We start from the raw sequence: 17554 nt of genomic DNA on the forward strand, positions 1-17554 counted from the left end.
CCGCTCGCGCAAGGAGAGTTTCAGTGGGGAGAGGGACTGTGGCGTTGCTGATGGCTGAACAAGCCTGTGCGAGCCCCCTGCCTCCATGCAGCCTGCAGACTGCTACAACAACGTACAGCTGCTGTCAGCACTGGCATGGCTCCCCTGACAATCTGCTCTTTAATAGCTAATATCAGGCTACATTTCCTCAGGCAGTGGACTGGAACTGAGAGATGGCGGGCTGTGTGGGCACCCCTCTCTCTCTCTCTCTCCCTCTCTTTCTCTCCCTCCCACCCTCTCTCTCTCTCTCCATCTCTGTTGCTCTGCACCCATCTTTATCTGTCCCAGTGTCTGTCTGTCTGTCTGCCTCGCCTCTCCATTTCTTTCTATCTCTCCGCCCACTCTGTTTCTCATATCTGCCTGTCTCTGTCGCTCCGTCTTATTCTCTGTCTCCCTCTTTATCTCTGTGTCCTTTACCTCTATATTCAACCTTCTATCGCTCCCTCTCAATTTCATTTCAGTTGTCTCTCCTATCTCTGCCCATCTATTATCTGCTCTCTGTCTCTTTTTCTCTCTCTTCCTGGCACTAGTGAATAAACACGCACGCACACGCACACACGACACACACACACACACACACACACACACACACACACACACACACACACACACACACACACACACACACACACACACACACACACACACACACACACACACAGTTGACAGGCAGGCTGAGTCATCATGCTAAACTATAATATCTTACTGCGGCCAGCATGTACATAGACACAGCACAAGCTCTCAGGGAGGAAAAACCCAAATGACACATGTCTTCTAACATGATCCACCTCACCCTACACACTATTCACATACTGTAGGCACTGGTTCTTCCCCGTTCACATTCCTCTTGTGATACGTAGCAGCATCCCACTCCTAAAACCGATTCATACTTTGTTGTTGTTTGATTGATTGATGTTTACATCAGGGTCCTCCATTTTCAATTCATCAAAATATTTAAAGACGTAATATACACTCAAAAACAGGAATTCATCATATGATGACTTATTATATAATAATTACCGGTATTAGTTAAATAATAATATTTTTTTAGGAAGTAAAAATAAAAGACTGATCAGTGATTATAGGTATTTCTCTTTTCCTAAAAATAGATTCTATATAGTGTGCAAATCCCTTCTTTGATATACAAGTACTCTGAAATCTACACCTTCTACCGTATATTTTTCTTCTGGAAGCATAAACAATTCATTCCTCCCACTCTCTGAACACAGCAGGAGCCTGAGAATGTAATTGCTTTTTGTCACATTTGAGACCAAAACATCGCCACTGAGTGCCCACTCTGCAAAAGCAAACAAATTCCACCTTTCCTGTTGTTGCAGCCTACTCTATGTATGGCCATTACTCTTCCATGACCTTGCCTTTTCATTAGTGGGAGTTATCTGGCACTGATAGAGCGTCAAATACTTCAGCCTTTCAGATAATGCAGCGTTTACCCGCCTTGCCAATTAATTCTTCTGACATCTGAGCACATTAATATTCATTACCCAATGCCACTTGTGACAAAACGCCTCTCCCACTTACTGTAGACTCCAAGGCTTAATGTGCTGTTTTGTTTTGTTATGCTTTTACTCTCTATTCCTTTTTTTCTCCTCTTTTTTTCCTTTTTGTTAAGCATTGTCAGTAATAATGAATAGACATTTGTCTGTGTTTTGTACAAATCCTGGTGGACAATATTATTATTTTGTAATTGAAGCGTGTTTTGGAAGTTTGAGTGTGAAACCTGAGATAATGTTTTACCGTAACACAGCATCTAAAACCAGGTTACCAAGTCACCAGGTTATTAATGTAAATATTCTACTTACTATGTTCAGTGGTAGTTAAATGGTTGGACACAAAGCCGTTATACACTATGTTGTGTATCTTGAGATGTTGAGTGTGAGTTCCAGAAATGTGCTTTTAGTTTAAACGCAATTACATGTGGAATTCTGGAAAAGTAGACACCATGGGTAAAAGGCATTCAAACTTTAGACTTAATCCCAGAGGACAACAACACAATATGTTTCCAATTTATTTTAGAAATGTATTGGATACTCAAGAGTCTGAACGAACGGTCTAATGGTCCAGTTTTATTACTTAATTACAGGTGGTCTAAGGACGAAGGAAATTCTTGGCCACAGTCATGGATTTGGGAGGTTTTATCATGGACACGCACAGTCAAGTCTAAATAATCTGCACCTTTGATTTCGTTTATGTATTTGTACCTTAGTTTCTATGTCCCCCACTGAAATGAAGAGACTGTCAGTGACAAATGATGCTTGACCAAACACCAACCTTTCCTATCTGTGCCATTGTGGATCTGTGAAGTGTTTATGCTCTTGGACAGCTCCTGGTTGTTGGTTTCCATGGTGACAACTGAACCTTTGAGCTTGCTTTTTGGTGCATCCAGAGCTTTTATCTTCTTGGCGTGTTTGGTTCCCTTGTAGTGGGACAGGGCCTGACTCTGTAGGAAGAAAACAACACGCTGCAGTTTGAAACAGGAACCAACTATGCTTGCACCAAAATCGAAACTGAAAACTAAATTAAAACCAGTGAGTCATTAAACAGAGTAACAGACTAAACAACAGTTTGACAGCAAATAGGCATTGCACTTCTGCAATAATGTTGAAACCTTGCATAACCTTATATGGGTTTATTATCAAGCCAGCGCTCATCACAATTAGAAGCAATACCCAGTAATCCTTGCATAGATGTGGTTCTTGAATGTCAACTATTTAATGTCCCATCAACAATAATAAGGTCCCTGTGATAAAATCTCTCTGTGACCCATGATTCTTCATTTTATTAAATGGCTGGGATTTTTAAAGTCTGAACACGTATTGCCACCAAGGCTCACCTTCAGAACACATTTATCCAGGCCCACTGAATCTGGGACATATGCAAAGAGTTTTCGTTGTCCTTGTTGTTCCCCATGTGGAATATGCCCATGGCATGAAGGAAGGTATCAGGGGGAATAAATAAACGTGCCAGCCACACATCCCCAGCAGACATTCATAAGCAACTGCAATTATGGTCGGTAGCATAGTGGGGCTTTCTCTAAAGACCACTGAGACAAAGAGACCATTCTATTTAGTGTTCTCCACAATTGTTACACAAAGTGCAGTTCTTACTTCCCTTTTTCCCTGTGAGAAGAATCCATTGTCTGAACACGTGTCATACGGGTGGACAACATGCTTTCCAATGACACCACTTATAGTAGCAGCATGTGCTATGTACAGTATAGTCTCACCCTACCATTTACAGTAGAAATATATTCATTCATCACTGATGATTGTTCCAGATATTCCAGACACAAATCAGTATCAGCTCATGTAAAAGGTGAGTCACATTAATATTATATAATTCAAAGTGGCTTAATTCTAAAATGCTATACTATACTGTATATTAAATTTAAGCACCTAAACCCGCAACTTCCAATATTCACAATCAACTTTACAGGAAAACAAGCCTGAAGTCGCTTATAATAAGCAGACTTGGCAACACTGTTATTTTGTTCCTTGGAGCAGTAAATACTAAATATGACCATCAGTCATGTAGTATACCTCAATGAGGCCCTAACAAACAGCATGGGGGTCCAGGACTCATAGTTGCAGGAGGGACACTTTTTTTTTTGTTGAGGGGCGCTAGCCCCTCCTATGCCCAGCTTTGCTTGTGTACTCCATAGCGATGATTTGAATGGCTGATCATCCCATAGCGATGGTTTGATTGGCTGAGCATCCCATATAGCGATGATTTGATTGGCTGAGCAAAGTACATGTTGAAGATAAAAGTGAGAGAAGAAAAGTGAAGACCCCAAAAGTGATTGGCCGGAATGACGATTTATTTTCTTCCTTTTTTTTTTACATTAACCACTTGAACGGAATATCCCTAAACTGGAGTAACATTCAATGAAAATAGCAGATCTACAAGCTCACAACGTGTGGTGTGTAGACGGTAGAGGGAAAAAAAGAGCAGACCCAGCACTGGGGGTTTAAGGTGTTGGATATCTGAAAATGCACATGAACAAAAAACATAAATTTACATGAAACTGAGTGCTGTCAGTGCTATCTCTGAAATCAATAGGGAAAGTTTAATATGAATATATAATACGTGTAGTGGAGGTCCCTGCTTCATCTATCTTTCTGCTAAGAGATTCTTGGCCTGAAAAATGTTGAAGACCCCTGCCCTACAGTTGAGGTGAATTGCATGTAAAACGAGAGCCTATAGTCCTTCCAGCAAAGTCATGACACTGAAAACTAATGCGCAGTCACCCTTTTGGCTATATTTACAACAACGTCTCACAAGTAGGCTACATAAAAAATAACTAAAATTATGCCAGACCACATGAAATGTTCTACATTTTAACCCTTGCTGTGAACTGTAATGGTGTGGGGAATATGGCCTGGGACCATAAACAAACTCCAGTCATGCTCAGCACAATTGCTTATATCTCATTACATATCTCATTAATTAATTTAGTGTCTGGGAACTCTAAATTTGGCAATTTGTTATGATAGTAATAGATATCTGTTCACAAATATTCGCTTGTCAATCATGGCGTACGGGAAACCCTATATAAAATCATTTTGTGCACCACCAGATAGGATAGGTTTACACACACACACACACACACACACACACACACACACACACACACACACACACACACACACACACACACACACACACACACACACACACACACACACACACACACACACACACACACACACACACACACACACACACACACACACACACACACACACACACACACACACCGTTTTCCAAGACTGGCATGATCACCCATGATCTAATCCACTGCAGGCCATCCGGTTTGGCTGAGAATCAAAACACACAATTGGCCATGTTCGGGGGAGGTGCAGTCGGGCGGGAAGGGTGATCTTAGTCACTGCACATACGCTGGGGCGGCGCCTGTCAGCAGGGAATGTTGAACTGGAGGAGGACAGAGGCGCTGTACATCCTCCCAGTGGGGCTTCCTCACTAGCATGTTAGGTACAACTAGTTATGTAGCTACTAGCTAGTAGGGTACAAAAGCAGTGGCAACACTGAAATGTGTGCAGAGGAATTGGCAAAACGACAAAGATGAAGTGTTAAAAATAATTGGCTACTTATATAACAAAGAATGAGACAGCTAGTAATATGAATAATACAGGTAAGATCAATTCTGATTATATGGGAAGAAAACAAATGTTGATTGGACTTTTAAAATACAGATGAAACACATGCAGTGGCGGATTAACCCTACGCGGTGCTCGGTGCTACAAACCCATTTGGTTCCCCCAGGAACCTTTTGCCAGCGATGGGCCCCTCCCAGCAGCACGGGGATGGGCCCCCTTCTTGATACCGGAAGGTCGCCAGTTCGCATCCCCGGACCGGCACGTTAAAATTACCACAGCTGAAGTGCCCTTGAGCAAGGCATTGAACCCCTACCATGAAATGTTCTATGAGCAGGGTGTGGCTGTAAACAAGTCCTTGGCTTAGTCCACTTCCCTGGGTAAACAAAGAACTTTGCTTTGCTTTGCTAGGCATTTAGCAGACGCTCTTAATCGAGAGAGATTTACATTAAGCAAGAACAAAAAAAACCTAAAAGCCCTTCCGTTAAGCACATGATCTTGTTTCATGTGCAAATAAAAATGTAGCTACTTGGTTTTCAAATTCAAGATTACTAATGAAGTAGAGGTTTTAAAGATGTTTATTTGACAAACAAATATATTGCACTGCTAATAAATATCCAAGATTCAATATACAGCTTCGAGCAGTGCAATGTTAGTATGGTATGCCCCGCAGAGTAACAACTTTTACAATGTAACAACAATATAATAATAATAATAATAATAATCATCCATTCTGGATGTAATAATAAAAAAACACTTAAAGTTGGCAATAGTACAGGTAAATAAAGACAGGTAGCAGCAATGGGGAGTGTGCAGAATACGGAGGAGAATATAAAATACAATAAATAGTAAACAGGAATGACTGAACTCAATTAAACGAAAACCAAAAAGTTTGTTTAACTGCTGAACAACTGAACAGTTTATCTTCAGCTACAGACAGACAGACAGACAGACAGACAGACAGACAGACAGACAGACAGACAGACAGACAGACAGACAGACAGACATTATATTTAAAAACATGATGACATATAGCTTTAGATTCTAAAGCATATGCTATCAAGGTCATTAGATGGCCTTATATGACAAATCATGATCTTGGAAACAACCAAGCCCAGGAACATCAGGATGGCAAAGCCAAAGGCAGTGTCCTTTAGGGAGTCTGACACCCTATCCAGCCAGGTCATAACATACTTCATGCAGGGCGTTGAGTAGATCTCACGCCCATCCAGCACTGTGCATTGCCTAGAGGTGTCAATGCAGTTGCAAGATTTGGGCACCACTGTTGAGCTGTTACCCCAATCCAAATGTCCTTTGAAAAACCCACAGCATTTGGTAGCCCTCTCCACCCTCTGGAATGACTGCTGAACGTCCATGTTCTGCTCACTCAGAGGAACCATGTTCTTCATGCCGTCCTGCACCAGGTTCTGCGCCGCTTCACTTCTTGATATCCAGCCCAGAGCTCCTACTGCCACCAGCATGAGGAACATTATCAGCAGACCCAGGAAGAAGGTGGTCAGCAGACAGCGGCTCTCCGTGAGGGCTCCATAGCAACCCAGCAAGCCAAACCCCAGAGTGATAGCTCCAACAAAAATCAAGAGATTTACTCCTGGGTTGAGTTGCTTAGTGCTGTGGTAATCTGCAGGGTTGCACCTGATATGTAAACCAAGCATTATGGTTCCACCAAGAAAGAACAACAAGTTGAAGGTGAAAAGCAGGTATTTTAAGTACTTGTTGACCACCATTGTTCCGGTGAGTAAGTCCATACAGCCAGACAGGTGAATACAAATGCTTTGCGCTGCTATTTCTTAAACTGTGATAGTCAGTGTGGTATGAGTGGGCGGGAACCCTTTCTAAGTGGTTACCAATCAGAGTTGTTTCAGGGCTGTTTTGTGGGTGGGTTCATTGCATAATAATATGGGTGGGACACTAACTTTTTGGGAATTGCAGCCCACCCACCAGGACATTGTTAGTACACTGACTGTTCTAACTGTGCATCAATCGCTTCTGAGATGCAAATCCTGTGTGTTTTGGTTCACTGTTCACTTTATAGCAAGGTGCGTACCATGATGAGTGTGTCCCCAGTTAGATCACTTCAGGGTTACCCAGGCTCAACAGGACAGGTTGCATTCCGTGCCCTTGTGGGGTTTAAATTTACTCATAGTATTTGCACATCAGCCCGGCCCTCTCTCCCAACTGAATTCAGTTGTTTTCAAAGCACCTTTACTGCCATGGGACCCATACAGTAAAATCACATTGGCAAAGCAAGTGTGAGAAAATAAATAAATACGTTTGTACAATATGTATCACTGTCCCTTTAAGGATAGTGCATAAAAGGGGTGACTAGGTTTGAGGCCTAATGTTTGGCCAGAAGCCTGGTTTGAGTGTTTGTTTGGGATCTGGAGGCATGAGGTGTACAGCCTAGTACTTGGTAAGAAAACCAATCTTGATGCGTTGATTATTCATTTTTATGATATGGGGATATATTTTAATTAGGGGCATTTTATATTCCATTTACAGAGTTCGGCAGGTGTGATGTTTTGTGAGGGGGAGCTGGGACACTGCCGGAGTCAGTGGGTTAGGGAATGGGTTTTAAGAGAATTTCTGACATGGGGACAATGTTAGACAACTGTTAGCCTAATTTACCTTCTGTATTTCCAGAGCTTCTAGGTCCTTTACTGGGTTAACCCAAATTCATTAGATTATACAAAATATAGCAAAATGGCTAAAATACAACAAAATACCAAAACATACCCAGTCAATATACTCAAGGCTGGGTATTCAGTGGGAGCCTTGAGTATATTGACTGGGTATGTTTTGGTATTTAGTTGTGTATTATGTGATCTATTGTAGGAGGACAGACAACTAATCTACAACCTTTCGCTGTTTTTCCCACCGTGCCATATTGTATTTGAGACTGGCCGGTTTTACCAAATAGTTTGTTGGGCCATGTGCCATAGTGGTGTTGAGGACGTAGGCGTAGCCAGAGCCATCTACTAGAAGAGTTACGATATTGAGGGGGCAGAAACCAAGCTGTTCATGCAGGGACAAGCTGGAGTTTGAAATACATTGTTTTCAACGAGGGCGGCGCAAATAAGAGAAATTTTAGGCATGTGTGGCTGTGCAACATGCCAACTGTTTTAAAGTATTGTACAGTAACAACTAAAGTCTCTGTAATGTTTACTACAAAACAATCTAAAATAAAGGGATTTAAGATCATTAAAGCTGGGCTGAACTTCTATTTGTTGTCTCCATTCTCAATAGAAGTCTATGTAAGAGAGCAGCCATTGGCCCCATGAAGTGAACAGAGTTTTCGTAACTCTGTCTTACTCTATGGCTCTGGGTGTAGCTAGCTGGGCCATTAATTAATATTGCATGGTTTTGATTTCATTTGCTGTGACTACTTAAATTACTTTATTTACTTTATTTGCTTTTGCTTTTGTGTATTTAGATTGTTTTGATTAGATTTTTTTTTATGACTCAATGTTTAATCCTTTTTCGATTTGTTTATTTGCTGTGTATAGTTTCGAGGACCCAGTAGGCCCTGAAACCTTCACCTGCCCTTGGGCTCAGTCCCACTTTTAGGATCATGATTTCCCAGCTATAATTAACCTCTCTTCCCTTCTGTATTTTTTTCGACATGTTGAATAAACTTGACACTTTTGTTAAATCAGCCTCTGGTTCTGTTCATTCTGAACCCGTACCAAATTGAGGAACCTTACCGTGGTCAGTTACATTGTCCAGCATAGTATTATGGTTAATGCTATGGTTAATGCAATGGTTTGTGGCGTAGTCATTTCATAATGTAGCCCTGCTATATCCATAGAAGGTTAAATGAACTAACGGCGTGTGTCTGTGAGAAATATTTTAGATTTACTTCCTTGTCCTGCTGGAAGTGTGCACAATAAATCTGATGCTGGCCAGCAGTTTGCCAAAATTAGCAACAAATAAATAATAATAATAATTATTATTATTATTAATTATATATATATATATTATTGTAAGAGATATGTGCTCTGTTTGTACAGATGATTTATGTACTGAGATCAGCAGTTGATGTACACTGCATACAACAAGGCAGAGCCCTCCCTCACTGGTTGGTATTAGTAAATAGTGATCTGCTATTCTGATCACAATTAAGGCCATTTCCAAACCCCTGCTCTGCATAGCAAACCAGTTTCATTTTGATGCTACATTGCTAGCCTGACTTGTGATGAATTCACAGTACAATCTGTGTAAACATGGACCCACAAGAGTCAATTTTGTTTTAGTTAAATAAATACTGGGAAGTTTCCCCCTCAACATTGACAGTCAAGACAAACAGTGTCTGATTATCTTGGGATACAATTTACAATTTAGGCATTTAGCAGATGCTCTTGATCCAGAGCGTCTGCTAAATAGAGCGGATAGAATGCAATACACAGACCCATCACATCACACAAAATCCTGAGTATTAATTTAACACTCAATATTTTGACAATGTTAGAGTTAAATTAACACTGTGGATTTTTGAAGGAATTTAAAAGCACTGTATATAAGTACTGTATGTAGTATCATGACACACCTATGGTTGAAACTCCCTCCCTTATGTTATGTTAAGAGCTGTCCCTCTTGTTCCTATATTAAGACATTTCACATGGGAGTCCACTGACTCGTGTCCCTTTATACTGATGAACATGCAGGCTTCTAATAAACGAAGCCATTGATAACCAAAACAGGCTGTTTTGATATCAATGACATGCCCCCCCATTCCCAATGTCCACAATCGGAGGTGGTACCCTACCTCCCTATAGTGGAAGAAAAACTGTTGAGACACTTGAGCCTTTTACACGCTGAAATGCCCAATGGTCTAGCTATCATCAACCTTTTCTTAGAACCTTTGTATCCATGGTAACCTCAAATGGAAGCGTGAGTAAAGCTACAAACTTGCCATGGCGTGCTGGTAGTTGACCAGATGCTTTGACCACATAATCAATTCCAGCACTTGTTGCTTCTCTGCTCTCAATTTACTGTCTCTAGAATCAAGAAAGGGGTTTATTGCGACCACAGGTTGCATTTACTATGAAATCGTGCATTTCCCGTCAGTTGTTTGGTTGGTCACACCCAGTGGTGTTAAGGTGTTAAGGGTGATAGTTTTTCTTCTCTACAGTACCAATTTGCTCGGACGCAAACGAGATTCACGCGAGTGCAGCAGCAGTAGCCTACTGGAGCCATACTGCGTGTACCGTAAGTGTTGCTTACCGTGTATGAGAACATGTGCTCAGGTAACAGTTAAAGCTGTTGCTATGCAAAGTAGTAGCTATTGGAATTTGGCACGATACTTGACGCGTGCGAAAATAGGGGGGTGGTCATGCCCCCATGACATCACGTGATGATAGGTATTTTTGGACTTGTTTGTAGATTTGTTTACATGTGCCCTAGTGAATTGTTACATATGCCCTATGCCTTTGTATTTTCATGCCCTGTGTCCCACTGATTTTAATTCTCCCCCCAGCCGGCGTCTAGATAAAGAATAGTTTTTCTCCCGTGTGCCACAGATTACATTTGTATCTGTGAGAACTGTTATTTGACCTTCTAACAGAGCTCGACATTAAAGTGTTGGGATATTAATATTCATAATATGGATTCTTAAATTTATCCATTACGTGATGTCATCAATATTAAATCCATATATGGAGATCCCTGATGTCATCAATATTGGCCAGCAGCTCTACATCTCACCTCAAACCCTTAGCTCTCCATGGAGCTGATCTGTTCTGACATTCCATAAACTCTAGACGGGCCTGCCCCAAAGTTATTAGTGCAGCCGCACCCGGCAGCCGGCGAAAACTAGAGTTCCCAGGCGGATGCCCTTTAGGGCGAGGTCATTTCTTGCCCTCAGGCGTCTCTTACTCATACAAACAGCCAAATGTTAGAGTGGAATGTTCTGCAAGACTGTTCTAATAATAGCAATACAATATACACATTATAACCAATAAGACGCCCTGAGGGCGAGAAGCGACAACACAACAGGTTTGGAAATGCCCTTATACAGTATGGACCTTTTTTTTTTTATTAAGGTTTTCGGGCCGGGTAGGGCGTAAAATGTGTGCTAATTTAGTAAGGCAAGGCGGGGCCTTGGGCCAGCCCAGTTTGCGCCCAGGTAGGGCTGGGCCTTAATTTTCAGGCCTGTTGAGAACTCTAGCGCAGCTGCTCTAATGACTTTGGGGCGGGCCCATCTAGAGTTTGAATGGACAGGTATCAGTCAAAAGGGAGACATTGAAGAGGAAGGACGGGTGGGGCAGGATCAAGCACTCAATCTATTGGTTTTATGTCTGTATACATGTATATGTTGTTTGTATGTCTGGCTTTGTGGGGAAAGATGGTGGGTGGATGGGGAGGATTGGGAAGGGAGTTATGATAGAAAAATATAAAAACAAAGAGCTTTTTTGTATTTTCTTTTTTGTGAAACTCGCATATAATGCCATGCTCATACTAAAAAAAACATATGGAATGTCAGAACAGATCAGCTCCATATATGGAGATCTAAGGGTTTGATGATCGTCCGTGTCGTGATCTTCATATATGGAGACGGCCATATATCAGTCCCGAGGTGTGACTGACGGACTGATATACTGAAATGTGACTGAAATGCAGGTTTTCATAGTAAAAAAAAAATTAAAATACAATAATAGAGCTAAATTCTAATGAAATAAAAAGAACAAGAAAACAAGATACAGTAAGATTTAAAAAGATAATAAAGTTACAGGGCTATACAAATACACTTGACATGACTTTTCCGCTTATCAATGTAATGTTAGTGTGTGTTTTGCGCCATATTTGCTCGTCTTCATTCACTTACCTGTGAGTTAAACCTCAGTTGGCATACACTACATGAGACGTGCTTCCTCTTGGTGGAGGGAGGGGCCCCGAGTGTGTGATGCAGGACAGCTTTCTGCACTGGATCCATCTGAAGGGTGGGGAGACAGATAGAGAGTTTAGAGATCAGGTGAAGGGGGGATAGTAGCTAATTAAGAAACAGCGTTAAGGCTAACCTGTAAATCAACCTCACTCGTCCATCCCTCTCTGTGCTGTTAGGAGAGGCCGCTTTGCCCTGAGCTCTCTACGATGCCAGGCATCTATCTTTAGCTACAACAGGTGCTCTCTCACTGAGACGCTGAGGCAGACACATGGTGAATTAGGTCATTGTACACTCGCTCCAGGTTCATTGTTGAGATTGAATGTTGTTAGTATACTAGTCCCAATCACAATCGTTAGCACAGAGTTGCACACTTACTTGTAGTCAGATAACTCATCTGAGGCTTATTTCTGGCTGCATTTCTAGCTGCATCTAATTACAAGTCCCTACAGTAGTTCCATATGAGAAATAGCATTACAATGAGCTTTTGAATAAGTGAATGACACACTTAGCTAAAAATAGGCTATAAGGGGTCGGGATAACATTTCTATGACATATGGTTTGAGTTTTAGCATTTATAGTGTCAGATTTGGGCTAAATCTGTTTTGAAAAAAAGAAAACAGCATGGCATTGCAGAACAGAACTCATCAAACAGAAAGAAAGAGAGAAAGCGCTGCCTTAGCTTAAAAATATAAAAAATCACACCCATGTGAAGTGAGTGGTGCAACTCCGTGTGGGGGTCCCCGGAAGTTCCAGACCAACAGGACCACGGCCAGGGTGCCGGCCCGGTTCCGGCAAGCCGCCCCACGTCCGAAACGGTAGAGAAATGAGAGAGTTACCATGTGGGGGTCTCCGGGGGTTATTATTTTGGCCACTCCAGCTCTTAGCAAACCCAATGCGTATCGCCAGGGGCAGTTGCTGAGAATACAGAATAAAAGCTTTAAGAGTCTACTTTTGGAGTGCATTAGAGTTTTTTCCCCCGTTGTTTTTCGTTTGTTGTTCTTGTTTTGTAGTGCACTGCACACATCTAATCTACTCTCTTTACATGCAGTCGATACTGTTCCTTGTTTGGAAGTGTCTGGAAATGGTGTTTTTACTGCATTGCTGCATCTTCATGGTCTGCTTGGTATGTACCTCCAGCTGTTTGATGACAAAGCTTAGGAATGAACAAACGCATTGTGAAGACAATATTATGCAGCAGGATGGCAGACACAATAGAGCAACAGTGTATCTTTCAGTGTAGCATTCAATGAGTAATTAAGAAGTATAACCTAAAGTAAATTGCTTTTCGTTAGTTCTCCTTTTTGTCTCCACCAAGCCGAAGGCATGGGGAGAGAGTATGTTTTGCACTCCGTCCATGTGTGTGAGTGAGTCTGTGTGTGCATGTGTGTGTGTGTGTGTGTGTGTGTGTGTGTCCGTCCGTCCGCCTGTGTACATCTAATCTCAGCTCAGGCACTGTTAACCCGGTCGATGCCAAATTTTGCACACACACTCCCTAGATGCCAACGATGAACCTCTGCCCCAAACTTTCCAGAACGGCCTGCTATAGCGCTACCAGAAGGCCGACTTTTGTAAAAAGCATTTTTGGCTATTACTCCTCCAGATTCTGTCCCAAAATCCCGCAAATCATTACACAGTATCTCTATAGTCATGTTTTTAAGACGGATCTGTCCGATATTTAATATTTCATTTTTTCAACTTTGGCTTTCAAAGTTTTTAACAAAAAGCCTCAAATCATGAACGCAGTGTGCAATTTACGTGAAATCTTTCACAGACTTTCCTACTAGGCTGAGGAATATATCCCACCTTTTTCACATTGGCCTGTTATAGCGGACACACACACACACACTGATGGAGTGCAAAACATACTCTCTCCCCATGCCTTCGGCCTGGTGGAGATAATGACGGGATTCCTCCATATAAATAACCGATCATTTCAGTAGCAAGAGCATCAAAATGTCTTCTAAATCTAGTCTATTATTGCCATCACCTGGGTGGGTCAGGCGTGTAACTTTCCCGAAGTTAAGCCGTGTATATGTTCAACAACACAGCCATGCAAAATAACACTGATAGCTATGAGGTGGCAAAAGCTTGACCTGCATATAGCAATAGTTGTTAAACTATTTGGATTGGCATTGGATGATTTTATTGTTGAATGCATCGTTGTTTCCTGGTTAGCTGAACTGGCCACTCAGTCAACAAGAATTGTTTGTGGTGTGGTAATCATCATGGGAAAGTGCAATGTGTGTTATAGGTGCAATATGTTTGAGAAGTGCAATAATGTGGAATTGTATTATTGAGGTTTGATTCAATAAGGATTGGGCTGGACCATGACATTGTCAGGATAGCAGGGAGGGTTAAGATGTGCTGTTGTGGTTGCTTATTTATGTTGTAGTGTGAAGGAATTAGGCCTATGATATAACTTGTGTAGTTCACAGAGACTTGTAATATTTGTATGGTGTAAGGTTATGTATTTATATTTATTGTATGCTTATTTATGGTACATGCTCTCTCATTTGAAAACACCCCTGTAAATGGTATAGCCCAGGCTCACTATCTCCAGCTGGGTATAAAAGTTTTCAATTGTTTTGCCAGTGGAGATAAGTCTAGTGCTGAGAGTAGAGAGCTTCCTGTATGTATGCCAAATGGCATTGTTCTGTTAAATATAACAGTTGGTCAACCATTACCAATACCTCTGTACTGTTTCCAGCCGCTAAGATGGTCATTCTCACAGATAGTTCTGCATGGTGTCTGTTCCCACAGCGGCTCACGCATGCTGTCTAATACGCACGCAAGTCTAGGCAATACAAGGTATTACATAATGTATGAGGCGGTAGAATGTATCATTATTTTGGAGTCTTTCCAGTTCCTAGACATTTTCATAGACATCAGCTGTTTTGCTTACTGTTTTCCAAATCCTCCTTGCCAATGCTATGCTCACAGGTTGCGTGATTTAAATAGCCAATTTGTGTACAGTACGTTTCCACATGAGCACAGTCATAAGTTACAGAAATATGGCACTTTCATTCCCACTTTAAGTAGCAGGTGAAAATGTATATAAATTATACTAGGTCAGGAGTTGAGAAATATACATACTGTAGAATGACATTTTAGGGAGATTGACACTGGCTCTGTTCCCACATTATGCCAATGTGGAACAGTACCAGTGGATTGATGGCATTCACTACATGTAGGAAGTGAGCTTTATTTTTCAAAGCTTGAGAACATTACCAAAATGAGTGCTGTGAAACCTGTCAAAGATGTTTTGTTTACAAGTGAAGTTTCTATAAAGGTCATTGCCAATAGCGGTCTCATGGATCACTTTTACCACAACCTGGCTTGAATCACAAACCCGCCAAACTCTGATGGAATGATCACAATAAAAATGAAAACCTTGCAAGCTTCAACAAAGTATTATAGGCATTTAGAACAAATTGAATTTATACAAGCATAATCTACAAAATATTAACTGCAAAGTCCTGAATATGAATTTTACCCAAATCAGTGACACTCTGGATTTTACATTCTGTTGAAAGAAATTGTAAGCCTTGTTCGGAAATAACCTGTTAAACAAGTACCAAACAGCTCTTCACTGTTGTTGCTCTTCTTCAAAACATCCAACAATCTTTAATTGTGCTACAGTAGGCCTATAGTATTATCCAATTAAATATAACCACCGTACTGATCTCATTCTCATTTTAATACATGGTCCATGAGAGTTCATTGACTTGTGTCCTATTGTGTTGATGAATATAATTTCTGTTGTGTAATTAAAGTGAGTAATACCAAAACAGATTTCCTCATGTCCACAGTGGGAGGTAGCCTGCCTCCCACGTGGAAGAACAGCTGTTGAGACACCATGTCTATATACTAACTGCCCAATGATGGTATAGCTGTCATCACCCTTTTGAAATACGGATGAAACACCTGGCAAAGATTTTTTGTTTACGTGTAACATTTCAATAAAGGCCGGTGCCAGCAGTCTGATAGCTAGCACTTTACCTTCAACCTGGCTTGAATCACAAACGCCCAAACACATGACGACAAATGATAAATGGCACAGAGACTTTTTCGAAAGACCTTTACGGTGTACATTCAGTCATTCACCCACACATTTAACAAAAACTAGAACGTTATTCTGATTCCCAAGGCAACGTCTCTACCTCTTTAGCAAACGCCACCGTGACCACACCACGACAATGTTTGATTTTATCCACATCATGTCCAACACATGAGGACTCAATTAACCCAACTAAGGAGAAAGTTTAAACCAAGGGGTTATGCCATATCAGTCATGCATTGGTTATGTTAGACCTGCATGCTGCTCTTTCTCCAGTTACAGTACAGTACATATGTTGTTTAACACCTCCCAAATGGAATGTAATATGCACGATGCTTGACCTACTTCTTAGTACTACTCTTACTACTTACTGTATATAAGCATATAACTATACTTAATCACTCTTAAGTTGTCTAATCACTAATCATATAAATAATGTGTTCGCATATATACTTCTCTATATCACATAACTGTACAGTATATTTGCCCAGGCCAGAATAGTTTCTACCACATCTGTCTGTTTCTGTTCCTACTGTACCTTGTCTTGCTTACAGGGCAGCATTATGTGAGACATGACTCACTGTATTGTACTGTATATACATTCTTTATCTGCCTAATAAATGTCAGAACATGGTTCAACATGCCAAGTAATACCGCCTTGCTGTCATCCTGTTCTCTGAACTCGCTGCTTTTTGCTTCCTGAGTAATTTAACTCAATGACCAATCACCACCTTAATAGATGACAGCTTTTCAGGGTGACAACAGCTAAATTATTATTACTTTTTGATTATTTGATTAATTGAACCGTAATTGACAGAATAATCACTAAGAAAATAATAGCTAGTTGCAGGGAATGATGTATGAAACCAGGAACTACAGTAACTGGGCTTCTTTAAAGGATAGATCTAATCATATTCGATAAATCATCATTCTACAATCTACACAGTCTATACCACCGGCACCTCAGTACAAGCTACCTGTTCAGACACACTGGCCATGCTTTCATGCTGCACTGGAAGAAAAAGAGGATCTTATGTAACTGCCTCCCATTATAAATCTCTAATAATAAATCTCAGATTTTTGGGAGTCAGTAGAAGATGACACATGGGGCTGGCATGGTGCCCTGGCAGAGGAAACACTACAGTACAGACACGGACACAGTTCAGCCTGCTGGGAAACCAGGGCCGGGGTTCTGGAAAGACAACACCAGTTAAAAACATCTGGGCCGTGCAAAGAGAAAAAGAAAAGAAAAGAGAAATCGCGGATGACCTCTTACTTGAAACATGTACTCGGGTTGAAACATGCTATTTCACAGAGTCCAGCACAGATATTCTTGCTTTGAAATGTACAGTAGAATGTAAAGATGACACCACATGAAATGATGTATTGGGAAAAAAACAAGAAAAGAAAAAACATTCCATTACT

General features: G+C 41.1%; 2 protein-coding genes across 2 annotated transcripts in view; both read right to left on the bottom strand.

Annotated features, from left to right (window-relative positions):
• znf385d (zinc finger protein 385D) overlaps nt 1-17554 on the bottom strand; it is a 51709-nt gene that overhangs the window by 14124 nt on the left and 20031 nt on the right. The window contains exons 3-4 of the mRNA XM_083760330.1: nt 12013-12120; nt 2329-2497 (exon numbers count right to left, since the gene is read on the bottom strand). Coding sequence (XP_083616456.1) covers nt 2329-2497; nt 12013-12120 — 277 coding nt within the window. The remainder of the gene's footprint in view (nt 1-2328; nt 2498-12012; nt 12121-17554) is intronic.
• LOC310856000 (tetraspanin-8-like) lies at nt 6209-6916 on the bottom strand (the record flags this gene model as incomplete). Its single annotated transcript, XM_083761215.1, has 1 exon — nt 6209-6916. The coding sequence occupies one exon, from the start codon at nt 6914-6916 to the stop codon at nt 6209-6211; it is 708 nt and encodes a 235-aa protein (XP_083617341.1).

The sequence above is a fragment of the Protomyctophum parallelum genome, assembly GCF_964188405.1.
Source record: "Protomyctophum parallelum genome assembly, chromosome: 3".
Lineage (NCBI taxonomy): Eukaryota > Metazoa > Chordata > Actinopteri > Myctophiformes > Myctophidae > Protomyctophum > Protomyctophum parallelum.